At 41.9% G+C, this 18,825-nt stretch overlaps 2 protein-coding genes across 3 annotated transcripts; both read left to right on the top strand.

Annotated features, from left to right (window-relative positions):
- Positions 1–1,114: 1,114 nt before the first annotated feature.
- znf451 (zinc finger protein 451) lies at positions 1,115–13,504 on the top strand. Of its 2 annotated transcripts, none has more exons than XM_077582474.1 (13): positions 1,115–1,266; positions 2,062–2,118; positions 2,304–2,387; positions 2,474–2,587; positions 8,370–8,481; positions 8,620–8,767; positions 8,842–8,968; positions 9,037–9,196; positions 9,353–9,506; positions 11,251–12,668; positions 13,051–13,140; positions 13,234–13,296; positions 13,393–13,504. In XM_077582474.1, exons 2-13 carry the CDS (start codon positions 2,065–2,067, stop codon positions 13,431–13,433), a joined length of 2,565 nt encoding a protein of 854 aa, XP_077438600.1. In that variant the 5' UTR covers positions 1,115–1,266; positions 2,062–2,064; the 3' UTR covers positions 13,434–13,504. The 2 variants fall into 2 exon arrangements, with proteins under 2 accessions (XP_077438600.1, XP_077438599.1); XM_077582473.1 differs by lacking the exon at positions 1,115–1,266 and adding an exon at positions 1,567–1,687.
- Positions 13,505–14,371: 867 nt separating this feature from the next.
- bag2 (BCL2 associated athanogene 2) lies at positions 14,372–15,885 on the top strand. The gene is made up of 3 exons (XM_077582475.1): positions 14,372–14,642; positions 14,797–14,906; positions 15,227–15,885. Exons 1-3 carry the CDS (start codon positions 14,521–14,523, stop codon positions 15,616–15,618), a joined length of 624 nt encoding a protein of 207 aa, XP_077438601.1. The 5' UTR covers positions 14,372–14,520; the 3' UTR covers positions 15,619–15,885.
- The last annotated feature ends 2,940 nt before the right edge of the window (positions 15,886–18,825 follow it).

Below are 18,825 nucleotides of genomic sequence, written 5' to 3'. Positions count from 1 at the left end.
TGGTTACATCATAACATGTTAAGATGGGCCAGTATGTTTTTTTTTTGTTTGTTTTTTTTACAGTATAATAAAACCAAATGAGATTAAATGATAAATTATTGACTCTTAAAGGAAATAAAACCTTTTTTTCTTTCTTTTTTTTAATAGCTAACAGAATAGCTACTAGTAATGACCCAATTATTGTTGACTACATTACATTCATATCTGTAATTGTGTTTTTTTTTTAATCTTATTTAAAAAAAAAAAACTTTTACTGTCATTTAGGTCTTTATATAGTTATTTTGTGTTCATTGCATAAAGCTAACTAAGCTAGCAAAGGTTTGCTAACCACAGTTTGGTTAGTTAACAAACTTATTTTAGAAAATGGTTACTTCATAACGCGTTAAGCCGGACCAATAGGTTTGTCTTTTTATATAATGAACACTGTTTGATATTAAATAAAAGCAAATCTTAACATTTAAAAGAAAAACATTTTGAAGGCTAAAAATGGCACCGAAGCTAATTGAAATAACCCAATTGTTGGAGTGGCCAGGAAGGAACATCTGCAGAATGTGCTGCAGGCAGTTGAACTTGACTTTGAACAGCCCAACCTTCGCAGTAGCAAACGCAAACTATCCCTGAATAGCACGGTTACTCATAGGGAGACATATTCAGTGGGTGAGTGGATGATGCAATGATAAAGTGGAGGGGACTCTTGTCACTGACTGAGCTATTAAGTTTAGGATTTAGTTCAGGTTTCACCAATTACGGTCTCCGAGGTCCGGAGTCTTGCAGGTTTTAGATATTTCCGCCCACTAGCACACCTGATTAATATAATCAGCTCATCAGCACGCCTGATAACTAACTTGCATACAAAACGCTGTTCAAAAATGTGCACATACTTGCACTGATTCATCCCTCCACACGGGTGCGCTCTGCGAGTGGCACAGCTGCTGCAAGGTACTCCTGCATGATAGCCATCCATCAATCCATCGTGTAAACACATTATCAAAAGAAAACATTTTTTAATGAATATATCCATGACACGTCTCACATCAATGTCAAAGATAAGGGCACTGCGGTGTTTTTTTTTTGTTAGCCTATGAACGGACACAGACACCGCCCGCGTGGAATAAGCGGTGCAGGGAAACGAGTACAACAATGTTGTGACTTTCTGTGACGTATTTCGGAGAGTTTGTCTTTGGCGTGCTGAACTGTTAGCCATTAGCCAACAAGACTGTACGGTCGGAGAGAAATAAGTCAACCAAATAGGAGCACAAGCAAAAGGTAACGTGATGCTTAAACTTGTTTGTAATTTGCGTCACAATCCATAGACATAAACTGTGTGTTTTAAATTGTAAACTTGAGCTCCCAGTTTCACATTTCAAATCGATTCCAACATTTTGCACGCGTCGATAAAAAGTCATTTCCCCGTGCTACCTATATTAAAGCATCAAAGTCAGTGGCGTCAAGAAAGAGTTAACCTAAGAAATGCGATTTGCGTCACATTTTTGCGATTTAAAAATCTCAAATGTGCACTTTTGGATGCTTTTTTGTCTTCTTCGGTCATGTACTAAGTAGCCTTGATTCACTGACTAACTCGATGCTGCCTCTAGCGGGTTGTAATACCATTGCAAAAACATACGAGCTCAAACGACAGCCGGGCGCCGGAGCCTTGAAGTCGCAAACCGTTAGGAAACTAGAGGGGGTATAATACAGTATATTGTTGATTTCACGCCACTTGTTAAATGCATTGTGGGGCGCCCGTCTTCATAGTATCGCATGTTCAAGTTTGTCTAGTTTAGAAGCTCTTGCAACATATCATAAAATAGATCTGTACCAAAGGAATTTTAAGGTTAAACTCGACAGCTGTATGTATCATAATGTTGCTAAATCCCGTGCCAGCGTCGCAACCAAACAATAATGAATCCCTATATTCAGTTCAGTTCGATGAATATGCACAACTAACAGTTGGCTATTATGCTAATGCTAATTTAAGCAACAAACATGCTACATTTGAAGTCTTTGTGCTGGAACTGCTAGTTCATGTTCCCACCTATTTAAGGTGTCGTTTTTCTCTAGATAATGTCTTCTCCAAATGAAGATGATGATGGGTTGGACGACGTGGAGTTTGTATCTGTGAGTCACACATCACCATACCTGTCTAAACGTGCAATATTGTATAAATACACGTCTCATTAACTGGAAGACTCGTTAAAATCAGAAGCAGTAGTTCAAACGATTATTGTAAATAGTTGTTAGGATTGTTAGGATTGACTAATTGTATGACGATCTAATGAGATGTTACCTTGTACTTTCCACAGGAAGGCCCAATCAGGCCCGTGCTTGAGTGTGTTGATCTGCTGAGCGACAGTGACGAAGAAGGCTGTTCGTCCTCACCGAGAATGGTGAGACGCCAAGCTAAATACAAATCACAAGTATCTGGTAAATATGTCAAAATCGATATGTTGCTGTGGCCTTCATTCTCCTCAAGATCGAAGATGAAATCAACCGTCAGAAGGCACATGTTGCATCTACTCTGGATAGACTGGCACAGCAGGTGGCTCTGGAGAAGCGGCAAAGAGCAGACAAATGTAGAGCATTCAAGGTAGGGAAGCATCAGTTAAATTTAATGAGTTGGTAATATTTCAATCAATCAAACAATACTTTATTGCAGACACAAATAGGGTCCATAAACATAAAAGAAAAAGGGACAAGAAATGTAAAACAATCAGATCATAGAGTTAAAAGTATTTCCATCCAATGCTTCCTCAAAGCAGAAGTGTACCTACAATTGCACAATTAGTCAAAGTCCCTAACAGACTCATTTAGCCGCTGCACAAATTTGAATACCAAATGTCTTTGCAGTGCCTCACAGGTAGGAATATGAGCATTGACAAATAACTGACTTGCACTGTACCATCTAGGCACCCTCAGCAGTAGCCTAAAGATATCATCATAGGCCAAAGTGAGTGCGTATGGTGCAAGGGAGCTGTGTACAGTGGAGTGCAATAGGCTTTAAACAGGCCACACTTCACATGAGGAGAACACATACTAAATTTGCGCATCAACTTGCTCAATCTCTGTCATCCCGCCAGTCATCAGTTCAGACGGCAGGAGAATTGGCCCAATTTTAGCCCCGAATTTCCCCTCCCAACAATCGCAAGGATGCGCCGACACGCAAACGATAATCTTATAATCCTGCCGTGTGTGTTGACACCACACACGGCGCATCCCGATATCGGCACTCGGAAGGACCTCCGACTTGAATCTGGGGATATTCAACATGTTGGGTTGTTTTGGCCCGACTTCGCTCCATGTGCGGTGTGCCCCAAGGACAAACCACCGTGCAGCCGGTTGACAGTGACGTGCAGTCAATCAGAAAGCGAGCCGGTGGGGAATCCGAAATCAAAACAGTCATCACGCAGCAGAAAGTCCGTGTTGCAAGACTTCCCGTCGCATTTATGAATGAACTCGGCAGTGTGGCGGGGCGTTCACAACTGTTATTCCCGTGATTTTTTTTCTCTTCACGTGTGGTGTGTCTCAGAGTTTGGAAGTCAGGCGACAATTTTAAAATCTTGCCGAGCGAACCATGCTTTAGAAAATGTCCCAGGTACTTGACTTTACAAGCATGTATAAGAGACTTTCCACATAAATAAAATAGAAAAAATACAACATTTTTGTCCTCCTCGCTTCTAACAATCATCATGTTGCACTTTGTGGGATTATACAAAATATCATTTCCCAAATTCAGATTTTTTTTAACAACTGTTGCATCACCGCACTGTACGGGCTGATCACCACCAAATCATCCGCATACATGCGATGGTTGACAACTCCTGTTCCAATGACACACCCGGTTTGACAACTGTTTAATTGTGAAGACAGGTCATCAATGTACACATTAAATAAAGCCGGAGAGAGAATTCCCCCTTACCGAACACCATTACTAGCATGAAAAGGCTCAGAAAGGACATTGTCCCATTTTACATACTGTACATTCATTGATTTGCATACCAAAAAGCAAGAATGCGTACCAAGTATTGTTGGGTAACATGCTAGATTATGTGAACTAGTTAGATCGTTTGAAAGGTGAAAACATTGTGCCACCATTTAAAGAAGGGTGTTATTATGGAGTGTCACAAGTTGATGTTATATTGAATCATGTTATGGGGGGATGGTGACGTAAGAAGGATGTGGGTTGAAGGTTAGCTTTAATTAAATTAACGTCATGCTTATAAAGAACTACAAGACCTTAATTGGGAGCCTCGAAATCAATAACTACATTTGCTAGATTTGCTTATAGCAGGGATGTGATTTTTCCGCTAATTCGCGGAATTCCGCTTTTTTTTATCCCCCCCCCCAAAAAAAATCGATTTTTTTTTTTTTTTTTTTTTTAAGTAGTTCATTGTGTATGCACATGACTCCGACAGATAACATCTTCTGCTATAACAAAGACATTTGTGGTATGCTCTAATATGAGTTACTTTTCATTTGGTCATGATATAATTATTTGTTCATGCTTCACCCCCCCCCCCCCCCCCACTGGGCACTGCCCTGGGCCTAGCTGGGTGCCAGCGGCCCCCAGACCCCCGGCTAAATTTTCAGATAATTTCACTTTGGTCAAATCACATCCCTGTTATAGATCTCCATGCCTGGGGTAGATTCAACCCCTATTTTAAATATATTTATATGTAGCTTTAGTATTGAAATTATTCATATTTGACGCCTATCTGTTTGGAAAGGAAAGGCGCCGCATTGAGTAGCCTCAAGAGGTCAGCGAGACCCAGGAGGGAAGTTGTTTTGAGTCAACAGGTAGGGAGTGAGACTGCGAGGCCGAGAGTAAGGCTCATTTTGGCAGATGTTATGATAAGGCAGGATGCTGAGTTGACCGTAGAGGTCGCTCAGCAGCGCATGTGTGCAGATTTGTAGAGCTCGACTTGGGAACTTTTGATTTGAGAGAACAGGGAAGAACAAAAAACAAAACGATGTCTGCTTGTATTAACGTTAGGCCTAGCTGCGCTAGCTATAAAAAAAATGTGACGCGTAAGACGGAAAAAGGGTGCCATCTGTGGGTGAAACCCTCATACTAACTCCCTTAGTAGGAGGGTCTCCGACAAAAACTCCTCCTTATGGAACTATCGGGTATATAAGGAGGAGACGGGCTCATTTCGGGACTTTTCCGACAAACTTTGGGGAGATGGCTTATCCTACTCATACGGTAAGAAAAGGCATGATAATATTGGCTGTTTTTCGTGGCTGTTTTTGAGTGTAGAAAAGATAGCTGAACTATGCCTTATATTGGAAATTCTAAATTAGACTTGAGTAGATAGGAGGAAGTCTAGGATAGCAAAGCAAAGGAAAAGTCATTATTTCAAACATATTTCTCTTATTTTGCCAAAACCACTTAAGTCTGTTTGACTATTTTTTACTAAAAAGGGGTCCTTCTCCAACATTTCTGTCATTTATCTGGGTTTCACTCTTTCTAACAAATAAAATTAGATTATTTGTATTATTTTTCAACTTTGGCAGTACTGCTGTTTGACTTTTATTTTGCTTTATTTTAAATTTTGATTCTTTTGATTTTAATTTTGTTTTATTTTGCTTTTATTTCAGAATCTTTTGATTTTTAACTTGTTTTATTTAACAAAATCTTTTTTACTTTTATTTTTCTTTATTTTTTATTTCTGGTTCTTATGATTTTGAATTTATTTTACTTTTATTTTTGAAGCTTTTGACTATAATTTTATTTTATTTTTATTTCTGAACCTCACATATTAAGCACTATATTGTTATTTATCCAACTCACTCGTTTGATTACCTGTACTAATTTTACATTGTAATAAACTTTTGAAAATTTTTATTTTACTGCGCTGCTAAAGGTATAGGTTATTTTGATAAATTTTACTGGTTATAGTTAGAGGGATGACTATTAACTGTAGCGATTAGAGATTCTATCTAGAGTTAGGATTAGCTAGGTTAAAGTATTTCGACCCATTTATACAGAACCTAGCGCTTGAATTAAGAATTACTTGCGTAATTTAATACCTTTCTTAGTGTCAGTTGGAGTTTATTTGTTTTTGATAGATATAACTATATTATCTGAGTTCCCAAAATATAAGATTTTATTTGTATTTCAGATCTTTTAACTAATAAGTAAAAGTGTTACTTATTTCTTGAATTTAATTCAAACATGATTATTACAATTATTTTGTGGATTAGCGTAGTAATAGGAACGTTGAGGTATCAACCCTCCTTTTACTATTATTTTTAGGTTAATTAAGTAAACAGTAAGCAGGCAAAGTATTCCAATTTGGCTTATTACTTTTAACCTTTTTCTAACTTTAAGTTCTATTCTAGTCAAACTTCTAACAACCACTTAGGTCTTTAAGCGAATGAATAACTATACCTTACCATGGTTAACTGCTAACCCCTGAACCTTTAAAGTTACTTTGTCTTAGTTTAGATTAATTTAATAAAACCAGCTAAACTTATATAGCTCTTAACAAGTGCAACTGATCATTAGAGGAGTCAGATTTTATTTTCATTTCGAATTGTTTACTCAATAAGGGTTTATCTGAAGCAAGACCGGGCTGACGGGCTAAAACCGGGGCGGTGAGAACCTAAACAAATCCTTCTCGCAGCCGATTTGAAGCGCTCCCGTCAACTCCTCAACTTTGGCCGCGTTACAGCGGATGGAGATAAAGGGGAGCTTTAACGCATTAAATGGAGAGTCGGCGAGGTAAGCCACAGTATCGAGGCACACCTCTATTTATTAATTAATTTCATGAATAGCTTTGAATGATTTACTCTGTCAAAAGCCTTTGTGGCATCAGTTAAGCATACGTACTCAAACTGAGATATTTTCCTACAATTTCTTTTAGAGCATAAATGCACACATCTGTGCCATGCGCTTTCTTAAACCCAAACTGATTATCACTTGTTAACACAAATATTTCCAGTCTAGTGCACAAAATAATCTCGAACACTTTTGAGAGCACGCGAGCAAGAGCAATTGGCCTATAGTTTTGCAAACTGTTTATTTGAGCTACCTTGTCTTTAATGTCAGGAACTAAAACAACAGAGATCATACAATCGGGTAAAAACACCGTGGGTCAAAAACCCAGTAAAGCACATTGATAACAGAGGACATAATCTATAGCTTGAATATTTCAAATGTTCTGCTGTTATTGTGTCTAGTCCACAAGCTTTATTATTTCCAAGCTTCAGAATGGCTTCATATACTTCACTAGTACGGACTACCAAACCCTCAGTCATATCAACATTATCAATGACAACAATGTCACTTTTGACAGAATTGAATAAATCACCATAATGTTTGCTCCATAATTCTACAATATTTTCCCAGCCACACACACCTTCTATATTAGATGGCAGTGGGATTTTCACATTGTTCATAACTTTGACCTCTTTCCAAAATTCACAATAATTATTATTCTGAAGTCTCCTGGCAAGGGAATCTGCTCTCATTGTATTTTAATTTATTTTATGATAGCGAAGGCAATTTTTTAATTTGGCATTAGTAGTTCTTTTAAGTTCAAATATGTACCCCTGTCTCGGTTTCCCTGCTTCATACCAGAGTTTAAAAGCTTCTCTTGCTTTAGCGACAAAATCATTCCATCCAGGTTTAACATAATGACTTTTGGAATTCCGCTACACCTATTGCTGTCTTTAAGGACTTGCATGATGTTCTCATACAGTGTACAGAGTTCACTTTAATGTTGCTCCTTCTTACAGTTAGAATCAGTACACATGACTGCCTCTCAGGGTAGCTGAACCATCTTCAGCAACATATCTGTCGTATTAGAGAAATTATTCATATCATTTTCAGTACGTTCAGACCAGTCAGGCCTGGCTGTACTGTATACCTATCAGCCGGTCTTTCTACAAGCACTGGTATATTGTTATCATTTACAGAAATACTCAATAGCATATGATCAGACACAGCATGTCCATACAAAATGCCAATACTACCCAAAGAAGCATGGGCATCTGCTGTGCAGACACAGTGATCCAGCTATGAGGTGGAATGCCAAGCTTTACTGATATATTTAAATATTTGAATGTTCGGAGCTCCTGTATCAATGCCAGTGACATTTTTAGCACCTCAACATTCTCAGGAATACAGTTTGTAGCATTCAAGAATAATTCAGGATTATGATTGGAGTCCCTAAAAGATGCTGTACAGTTAGTTCTGTTATGACTCTGCAATTCTACATTTGATATACTTAGGAAAATCATCATTGTTAGCTCCATTTTGTTTTGAATGTGTCAATTCATGAATCATCAACAAGCACTCTTCTAAATTCTATCCATCCGTTTTGTATTTATTTACTTATGTACACCTGCTATTACATCTTTTAATTCAGGAGAAACAAACACAACAAAGAGTTCATGGACAACAAGAGCTTGCGATTAGTTCAACAAATGGAATGAATCTTGAGGCAAAGCGCTGTGTGGACATGTGGCTAAAAATGCCAGGTATGCCATTTCAAATAACTTATTTGTCTGAGAAAACATCTCGTCACTGCACATTATTGAGTAACCATATTTGCAAACCATTTACCTTATGACAAATAATACTGAACATGCTTCTTTTTTGTGTTTTTGTTTTTTAAGGTCTCCGGCCTGGACTGATCAGTTCTAATTCTGAAAGACGACGCAGAACTGTTTTCCCCATGACCATTTCAACTAAGCACACATGCCCTGTAATTAACTGTTGTCGTGTTTATGATAACGTGTCTCTCCTTGATGGACACCTGAAACGGTATTGTGTTTTTTTTGTCTACATTTATGCGCAGAGTGGATATTTTGTTCAAAATGTTCTCTCTTTTTTTGTAGGTTTGACCATTCACCTTGTGATCCAACCATCTGTCTTAAAGGAAGTTCTGCTCTGCTATTTGCCTGCGTGGCTTGTTGTCGTCATTTTCAGACCAAAAAAGAGTGGCAGACTCATCTTGAATCTAAGGTTTCTCCGTTTTAGTAACTCATGAAATCCTCCTATGATGAACTTCAACCATCGTTTGCATTTGTTAGGTGTCGTCATCTCATCCTGAGGGTCACTGCATGTCTCAGAGCTACCAGCAGATCGTGTGCTTCGCCTGTCCTGCCTGCTACCTCCTCTTCAACTTGCGGGACGAATGTCTTCAGCACATGTCAGCAAAAAAACACTTTACAGAGTCCCTTCCAATGAGTGGTGAGACTTCATATGCATCTTCACCTGAACTGCTGCACTTAATATGATCAAGCATCTTATTCCCTTGAAGTAGCTGAATATTGTGTGTGGTCAGATAGCTGATGAGATGTTTTGTCAGTGATAACTTTTTTTTTTTTAAACTTGTATTTCTTAAAGACACCAGAGAAGAATCAGTGCTGGTGCCAGTTCCTGTTCCACAGCACGCTAAGAATCGCCTGGTTGTCTTGTGCAGGGACACCCCATTCACTGTGCGGTGCTCTCTTTGTCATCAAGTGCTAACTTCGCATCAGGCAGCTCAAGCTCACTTCAAGTATGTTCCTATTATTATTTTTAATTTGTCATACTTGCCTATTAGCAGTTTTGGATATTCTTGACGTATTAAGTGTTTGAAATGTGAAACCGTGTTTCTTAAAAATCTGACTGAATACTGATGGTAATGATAATTAGGGCCCACCCAATTTTTCGATGGGCCGAGTTGAGCCCTCTTCAAAATGATCCAGGTTTTTCCGCGACTCATTAAAAGTCAATAAATGGATTTGGCTAAAATTAAGCCCTTGCATGGCATTAAAAATAATTAAATATGATTTCCAGAGGCATTCAAATTTTAAATACAATTGATATATACAATTGCTCTGAATTTGAAAAGAAAAATGTACTGTTCCTGTCACCAACGTCCAACATGAAAAACCAATGCCACCTAGTGGTAGAAAATTACTTCAACACAAATCTATGACTCAATGTTTCACATTCCTTTTAATTGTTTAGTATATCTTTTAACCAACTTCATGAATAACTATAAAATTACTCAATCAATAAACAGAAAGATACAACCACTTTCGTATTTGGGAACCATATTTGTCCACTTTTGTATTAATTAACAAGAGTGTGAAAAACTTAAAATCAATATTTTATTGTACATTGTACAGAACGGATAATATATAGCGTGTGAGTAATTGTAAGTTAACTACAGAAATCATGCAACTAATTACGATTAAATATTGTAATCGATTGACAGCCCTAATATAGAACGCCATCTGTTTTTTATTTTGAAATCATCACTTCATGGCAAAGGAAAGAATGGAGTAGAAGAACTATGATCTAATTGTAAAAGAGCATCATACATAAATAATGTTTTGCCGACTTTACTCGTGTTTTTTTTTTGTCTGCATATTTTGTACTGTACTTGGAAAAACAAATAAAAAAATAATTGATAAACGCATAATAATACGCTGTACTCAGGGTTGGAAAGGTTACTTTTAAAATGTAACAGTTACAGTTACAAGTTTCCTGCTAAAAAAATGTAGTTAGTAACGTAACGTAGACAAAATAAATATAAATATCACCACAATATATATTCTATACAATGTACAAGATAGATAGATAGTCATCCAATGAGGATGACAATGCATGACATCAACTGCAAAATGAACTTTTATCCCAGTCACAAGTTTAGCCGTGTATATGTTGTGCATGATGTTTAAATAGTGAATTGGTGGGAGGAACATTTGTTTGGAAGGAGTAACTCACATTATGGTTGTAGGCTAGCGGGCTAGCTAGCAAGAAGCTACAGCGCATAGCATGCCGCTGGACTCTTAGCTCAAACTTTCGCTCCGAGTAAGTTCCAGTGAATACCGGTCGCTATTTCCTCCTCCCGTCCGTGAAGCTTTTTCAAACTAACCACGTGTGGAGCACACGACTAGTCAGTACGTTCGCCCACCCCACATGTAGCAACGGACCCACTGGTGCGGGCGGGCACGCGCTCTCTGTCACTCTGTCCCTCTCTCTCTCTCTCACCCTCTTTCGCAATCTCTCTCATCGTAGAAATTGTAATCCCTCGAAGAAATACCCATTTTTAATGAATGTACCTGTAATCTGATTAGATGTTTTTTTCCTGTACATTTTTTGTGTAATCTGATTACGTAACGGCGGTACATGTATTCCGTTACTCTCCAAGCCTGGCTGTACTACACGCCAAGATAAGCTGTATGCACTCTTGTTCAATTTGCAGTTCCCCCCCCCCCCCCTCATATATTGCTTTACTGTGCTTTCCCTAGTGTGAACTGCAGACATGGCAGCGCAGTGGCCAAGGCTGATGTGACAGTAGTGCAACGAGCGAAACAACTGCAAGTGCGAGGCCAGTGCTCTCGCTGCTGTTTAATCTTCTTGAGTCAAACAGAAGTGCAACGTCACAAAGAAGACACCCAACATGAGGTGGAGGTCAACAGGACCATGGAGCAAGCTCTTCTTCAGTGCGGCAGGTTTCAAGAAAAACAACACAGCTACTGGGCTAATCACAAGGAAGGAAGTCCCAACTCTGGCTCACCAATTCATAGAAGAAGCAAGACCAAGAAAGAGTATGAAAACATACCCGCCAAACGGAAAAGGTTAAACCGCACGAGCGCATGGTTCTGCGAGTGCAGTCTGAGGTTCTCGGATGAAACCTCGGCCAGTAATCACCTCTTAGCCGTGAACCAAATCTTCTACCAATGCGGCGTGTGCGGCAAACACATGGGAGAATCTTCCATCACCCGCTTGCACATGAGCCGCTTTCATGGGGGCGCGCATCTCTCCAACTTCTTTTTCTACTGTCGTAAGTGCCAAGTGGAAATGCCGCGCTTGGAAGATATCATGTCACACGTGTTGGACACGCACAGCGGGCACACCTTCATCACGGAGCAGGACGTGCCCGAGGACGCCAAGCCGTCGACTAGCAACAGCACCGCTTGCAAGTCCGCGATTCAGCCCATCCCGGAGGAGGCGGCGTCCTCTTCCAGAGTGGCGCCGACTTGGATGTGCCGGATGTGCGAGGACGTGTTCGACTCCGAGACGGCCGTCCGTAAACACTGCGGCGACCTGAGCAGCCACAGCTTCCAGAGGTTCGTGTGCGGCCACTGCCCGCAGAAGTTTTTCAAGGAGTCCACCGTGCGGCGGCATTGCGCCAACGAGCACGACGGGCAGATGACGAGCGCCTACTTCTGCGGCCTCTGCGACAGCGTGCAGTTTGAGTCTGAAGGAGAATTCCTGCAACACTACCAAAGCCTGCACAGTCACGATTACTACTGCATAGGCAATAACGATCCTGAGAGTATCGCACCTGCGCAGTCATGTCCATGCATGAACTCTGAGAAGAACAAAGACGAGATGAAAGCCGCCTATACACGTTGCATGAGGACGCTGGCCTCCGAAGGACTGTGCGAGTATGTGTGTGCTCCTTGCGCTCTTCGCGTGCCATCCTACGGCCAGATCAAGACTCACGTCCACACCACCCACGCCGCATTGAACCTGGACAAAACCTTCGGAGTAGAATGCCAAACTTGCAAGGAGTGCTTCGGTGATGTTCCCAAGTTTCATAATCACTATCATTCCCAGCACTGTACATTGGAGCCATGCGTCAGCTCCAGGACCCGCGGGAAAGACATCGCAAAACAACCTCAAACACTGGATGATGTTGAGATCAAAGCGCAGCTCAATGGTAAATCACATTTTCTTCGTTCATAACATTTTTCTTTACTTATATAAATGGGAAGTAATCCACCTGTTTTTATCCAATTCAAGGGGAGCGGCCATTTTGTCACTTTTTCTCAACTTAAAATGATATCACGGTTGTTCATGTAACGACCAATCATGGCTTAGCTTCCGAATGTCACATGACCAAACTCAGAAAACAGGTGAGCCGTTGATTGGTCATTACCTGAGCAACTGTGTTGTCATTTTCAGTCGACGGCAAGTAGCAAAATGGCCGCCCCCTGAGATGAATAAAAGCGGGTGGATTTCAAGTCTTGAATCAACCAACAGTATTCTTAACAATCAGTTTTTGTTCATGTAAAGTGAAGTGTTTTTTTCTCCCCCTGCAGACACATTACATAGGGTGTTTAAAATGGAGCAGACTGAGTTAAACGTCAATCAAAGTGAACATCAAGCCATGCAAGGCTCTGACTCACCAGGTAATAAATACACTGATATACTGAATTCAAGATAAGCAGTACAGAAAATGGATGGAGACACTTTGGTGTTTAATGTATTGTCTTGCACCGCAGATGAATCTGATGAAAAGGTGAAAGAATCACTGGCTTTGAGCGCAGAAGACCGAGAGTCAGCAGGTATGTAACTGAGACCACAGACGATGTCAGCATTGAATGTTAGACATGTTCATTATTAACTTTAATCCTAATGCTGCTATCTTAATTATTTTACAGATTTCGAAGAGGCTCTTCAAAGAAGCCTTTTGGATTTCTGAGGAGAAGCTTTTTGCACATTGTTCATTACTAAGAGATTTTTTTTCCATGTCAAATAAATGGTATGCCACAATTGTTTTGTGTTTGTAACAATGCAGTACAGTCACTTCTGATTGGAATACATTTTTGAAGGGTATAAAGACAAACAAACAGTACTCACATCGCCACACTCTGCACCACACCTCTGTTTGAAATAATACAATGGTACAGCATCCTCCAGAAGCTGTATTAAGGATGGAATATTGTTTATCTGTGAGCGGAACTATTAAACACCTTCATTGAGTGGAAATAAAAGACACTAATGAGATCCATTGGATGTCTGCTGGTAATTGCTCGTGATACACCAACATGTTAAAGCAGGAGTGCTGTGTAATTACAGCCACTTCACTTAAAGTAGTCCATCGGGGGCCAGCGTGCTGGCTCTGAGGAAAATTTGCAGTCTGATTGATTTAAGAACTGTTGCTATCAAGGCCTGGTTGAATTATATTGATGATTCAGCACAAAGAGGCTTATATCTGATTGGACAACAATTCCAACATGTATTGGAAGCAGCGCAGCCCAGAGAAAATGCTATAAAGAGCAAAGACGAATGAATTAATACAGTTTATGAGAGCAAATTTTGAATTTAGGTTGTAAATGTTGGTGAATGCATCTCATGGAATTTCTACCTCTGATCTATTACTGAAATTAGTTGTAATCATTTATTTTATCATCTATTCTTAGTATTATAATGGTGGTGTTAGTAATATTATTATTACAGTAATAGTAAATAATCTATTCTTAGTATTATAATGGTGGTGTTAGTAATATTATTAGTACAGTAATAGTAAATAATATAAATAAAATACTGTACTAAAATCACTGACCCTTGGCGGTTTCCCGGCCGGAACTATTCGGGAAACTTCGGCGAGTTCGAGCGGAGGAAGTCATACCCATGTTTGGCAATGTTCCCCCGGGCAGTCAGTTGGACTGGACAGCGGACACAACAGCGTGCTGGTCGGACGAATCCCACTATACTCGGAAAACTTCTTGTGGATCTTTACATTGTAACAGATTTAGAATATTTTGCACACTCGGCCACCCACCACGATGGCTCAAGCCAAAATACAAGCGAAACTCAACGATGTGTCATCCGGCAAGTTCAACAGAACAATGTCCATGGCGGACCGGGCCGGACAACTTCTGGCGAATTTGGATCAACTGGAGATAAGGTAACTAGTGGACTACGGATGGTACGTTGGCCGCGGAAATGTTTTGAAGCAAATATGCTCGTTTTACTAAATGTCAATTATTGTTAGCTTGTCAAAGTGTGTGCTTTTTTACGTGGTGCTGATTCATCTGTTTTCAAATGTGCGCGTGTGACAGGGTGGAGGCGCTTCGCGAAACAGCCTCGGCCATGGAGCAAGAAAGGGAGTGCATCCTGGAAATGATCCAATCCTTACAGAACAGTCAAGAAATGCACAACATCAGTGCCGGTGAGCGCACAATGACTTGTCATGTGTTTGACATGTGTTTTTTTTCTTCCTTCAGCTGTGAGTTTGTATTATATTTTCATATTGTGTACAAATGAGATTATTCTGGACTTCAGTGTGGGTGTTAAGTAAAAAAATAAAAATAAAATTAGCAGACAAAAATGTTTTGTGCCTTCCAAGTTCTACCTACATGGAACTTAAAGCCCCCCCCCCCCCCCCAAAAAAAAAAAATGCATTTAAATGTCTCAAAATAACAACAGGGATTCCTAGACAATGATTCTACCTCTTAATGTCAATTCTACAACATGATTCTTTTTTTTCAGGAGAGAAAGAAGAGTTAACTTTGACTGCAGACCAACTACTGGGCCGCACGTTGTCGGTGGAGATCAACGTGGGCACCATCAGGAACAGCCAGCAAGAAGAGTCCCTGCTTAAGGCCACATCCATCATCGACGAAATCGTGAAGAAGCTGCTGGTCGACATGGCCGACTCGAGGCAGCGGCTCCTCGCCTTGCACTCGGCCTGTGTGACCGACGCGCCCGTGCCCATCGACCAAAAATTCCAGGCCATCGTGATCAGCTGTGCTCTGGAGGACCAGAAGAAGATCAAGAGAAGGCTGGAGATGCTGCTGAAGAACGTTGGAAATGCCGAGAAGAATATAAAGATCATGGATCACCAGAAATTAGAGGAGCCAAAAACCAACGGCACTCAATAGGAATTGTCACCAAAACCTAAAGTGTCCTTCACTGTCTTAAGCAAACCCTGATATGGGATGCATACATTTTGTAGTGTACCATGGGGCCATAACCACCTCGACACCAGCATGTAATGTTTTGACAGTTAATCACAATTTTGAGGTTTAACTGCGCTACCTCAATGCATGAAGACGATACACGTCACATTAAGCTGAGGATTTGTTTCCATGAAGCTGTTTTTGTGTGCACAAGTAAATAAAATTTTTTGGGGGGAAACATAAAAGTCATCATGTTCCAGCACTCGTATGTTCGCCTATTAAGTATTGCTGTCAGATTTTAATTTAATGGTTAGTTTTATTGACTGACATAAAAAAAGCAAGCCTGAGAACAAAGTAAAGAATAGATGCATTTATTTCACTTCTCCCTATGACACCATGACAGCTGGAGCACAACTGCGTGGGACAATTCAGGTTACATTTGTTAGAACTTAAAATGCAACAATAAGAACAAACTTTTTTTTCTTAAAAAGGGGAATTCAACCCCCAGATTTTCTTTATTATTATGTTCTATGCTCCCCTATCTAAACACAGCATTCTGATTAGTATTGTGTTTAAGGAATATGAATTAAGCAGCAAAACAATCTACCCGTTTTTATCCATTTTGGTATTTTGCCAGTTGCTTGTCGACTGAAGACGACATCACAGTTACTATGAGTTCAGGTAACAACCAATCACGGCTCACCTGTTTTTTCTAAAATATATATATTTTTTCATAAATTTTTATTTTGACCAGACACCACCAACCAGAGCCCTTCACCAACCCCAGAAACATCCAAATTCCAACAAATCAGGGAGACCTCAAGAGACCAAAGGAGAGACTGAGGAAAGGAAGACAGACGAAGCAGAGTGAGATCCACAGACACCAGCCTCCACCGATTCAATGATCAGAGGAAGAAGCAGATTGTGTGTGAGATTCGATAGATGCTGGTGTGGTTGATCTGGCATGCATGAAAATATCCACCAAAGAGGGGAGCCGTCGACCCCTGCCAGCACAGAGCAAGCGTAACACCTTAGGGCCCCCCCAGGCCACGGCAGCGCCAAGGGACAACCCCTGGGCCACCGGCCGGAGGGCAAACCCAGGAGCAGGAGCGCCCCCCACCCCAACACGGCCAACAACGCAGGACGGGGCATTGTTTACAGCCCCAGCCGCCCCAAACCCAGCCCCCCCCCCCCCACCCCCAGATCCCAGGGACCCCACGCACCCAGGCATCGGTGCCGGACAGCGGATTGGAGAGGGCACCGGCGCCCATCCCACCTCCCGCCGCGTGGAGGGACGGAACCCCGGGTGCAGAAGGGGAGATGGGGGCACCGGGGGACAGGCGGCACCCCCGAACCCCAGGCCCAGCGGGAAAAGGCCCCGGTCGTCACTCCAGCGTTCTCAGTGAAAGCTAACCCTGTTACTGAGTTCGCCGACTGGTGAACTCTACCCCTACATCTTGAATATGATCCCACCCAGTGTATATACAAGTGTGTGTGTATGGTGCATTAAAATTGGGAGCAGGTGAGCCGGAGCAGAGGGAAATTATATCCCCACGCTCCGATCCACCTGCCTCCCAGTCATGTCAGTGAGTGTATGTGGTGCATTAAAAAAATAAATAGGGTGGTGGTGTTGCGGCGGGGACACGGACAGGAGATCACAGCACTGCTCTATACTGCGGTCTGCCCCAACCGATGGCACCCCCCAGTTGTGAGGTGCATTAAAATTGGAGGGGAGCTGTAGGGCGAAGACGATGTCCCCACCTTACCCCACCCCGCCAAAGTGTGTTATGTGCCCTATATGTCTATAAACAAAGTATTGTGCAAAACTAGTGCAGTGAGTTAAGAGGAGCGACCAGCGCCCCCCCCAACCGGGCGAGGGCAGGAGGTGCACCTGCCCACCAAACCCCCACCCACCCCACCGGGACCCCGGTGGGCATATGGGACCAGCCCGGCGGGGCGATAGGGCTCACCCCCCGGATACTGGGGCCCGCCCGAGGTGCCAGGAGGTCCACCGGAGCGGGGCGGGCACAACACCAAGCCACCCACCCGCCCGGCCCCCGCAGCCCCGAGACCCGGGCCGCGGATGGAGCCCCCGGCCCAGGGGAGGGGGAGGAAGGCGGACAGGGGAGGGGGAAGGAGACGACAAGAAGGGGCAGCGACAGGGCTGCAGAGAGAGGGGGAGAGGAAGAGGAAGGGTGACGAGGGAGAAGGGACAGGGAGGCGGAGGACGGGCGGGGAGAGGCGAGGAGGGAGAGGCAGCAAGGGGGAGGGGAGAGGGAACCACGGGGCACCCCGACGGCCCACAGACCCCGAACCGCGTCGCTGGGCCCGGAGCGACGGACCGCGGCGGGGCGGCGCCGCCCCGGACACCAGGGAGAGCCACACAACGCAGCACCCCCCAAGAGACCCAGGGAACAACCAAGACGCAGCCGCTCACCTGAGTTTGGTCATGTTACATTTGCAAGCTGAGCCCTTATTGGTCGTTACATGTGCCCTGAGCAAGTTGATAGCAAATGGCAAAATGGCTGCCCTGAGATGTATATAAACAGGTGGATTTTGCTACTCAATAATTCCACAAATGCAATACTGTTGTAATCAGTATACCGCGTTTAGACTAGCAGGGCTGAATAGAACATGTAAAAAAACAAACAAACAAAAAACATCTTTTTGGGGTTAGTTCCCCTTTAAATGTGAAAACGTAATTGTTTAAAAAAGAAGAAGACGTCAGCAACACATACATTCATACAACACCTGAGTGACAGCACATAACTATGATTCATTTTAATTCCCGGTTCTTGAATATTCAAATTCTGCCAATTTACTGATAAAGTGTGTGAAGTCCATTTGGTTAAAAACAAAAAGGCAAAGTAAAGATTTAATGATGTACAAATGTGATGTGCAGGCCATTTTAGGGGTCTAAAATAATGATGTTTCCTTGAGGTCAATGGACGACAATGTAAACATGATTAAGGCATTGTGGCTTTGAAACCAAAATGGAACATTCACTGATTTGTCACTGAAGGCTTTTGCATGTAACACAAGTACCCCACTTTTCTTTCAATAGCACATGTCCAATGTGTAAATCAGCAGTAATATTTCAATGCTCGATGATGCATGCGAGAATCACTTCCAAAAGAGAAAAACAACATGCAAGCATGTGTAATTCGCCAATGTAATATATAAATACAA

This window comes from Vanacampus margaritifer, chromosome 12, assembly GCF_051991255.1.
Source record: "Vanacampus margaritifer isolate UIUO_Vmar chromosome 12, RoL_Vmar_1.0, whole genome shotgun sequence".
Taxonomy (NCBI): domain Eukaryota; kingdom Metazoa; phylum Chordata; class Actinopteri; order Syngnathiformes; family Syngnathidae; genus Vanacampus; species Vanacampus margaritifer.
Note: the sequence above shows the minus strand (reverse complement) of the source record. Positions and strands in the feature narration are given on the sequence as shown.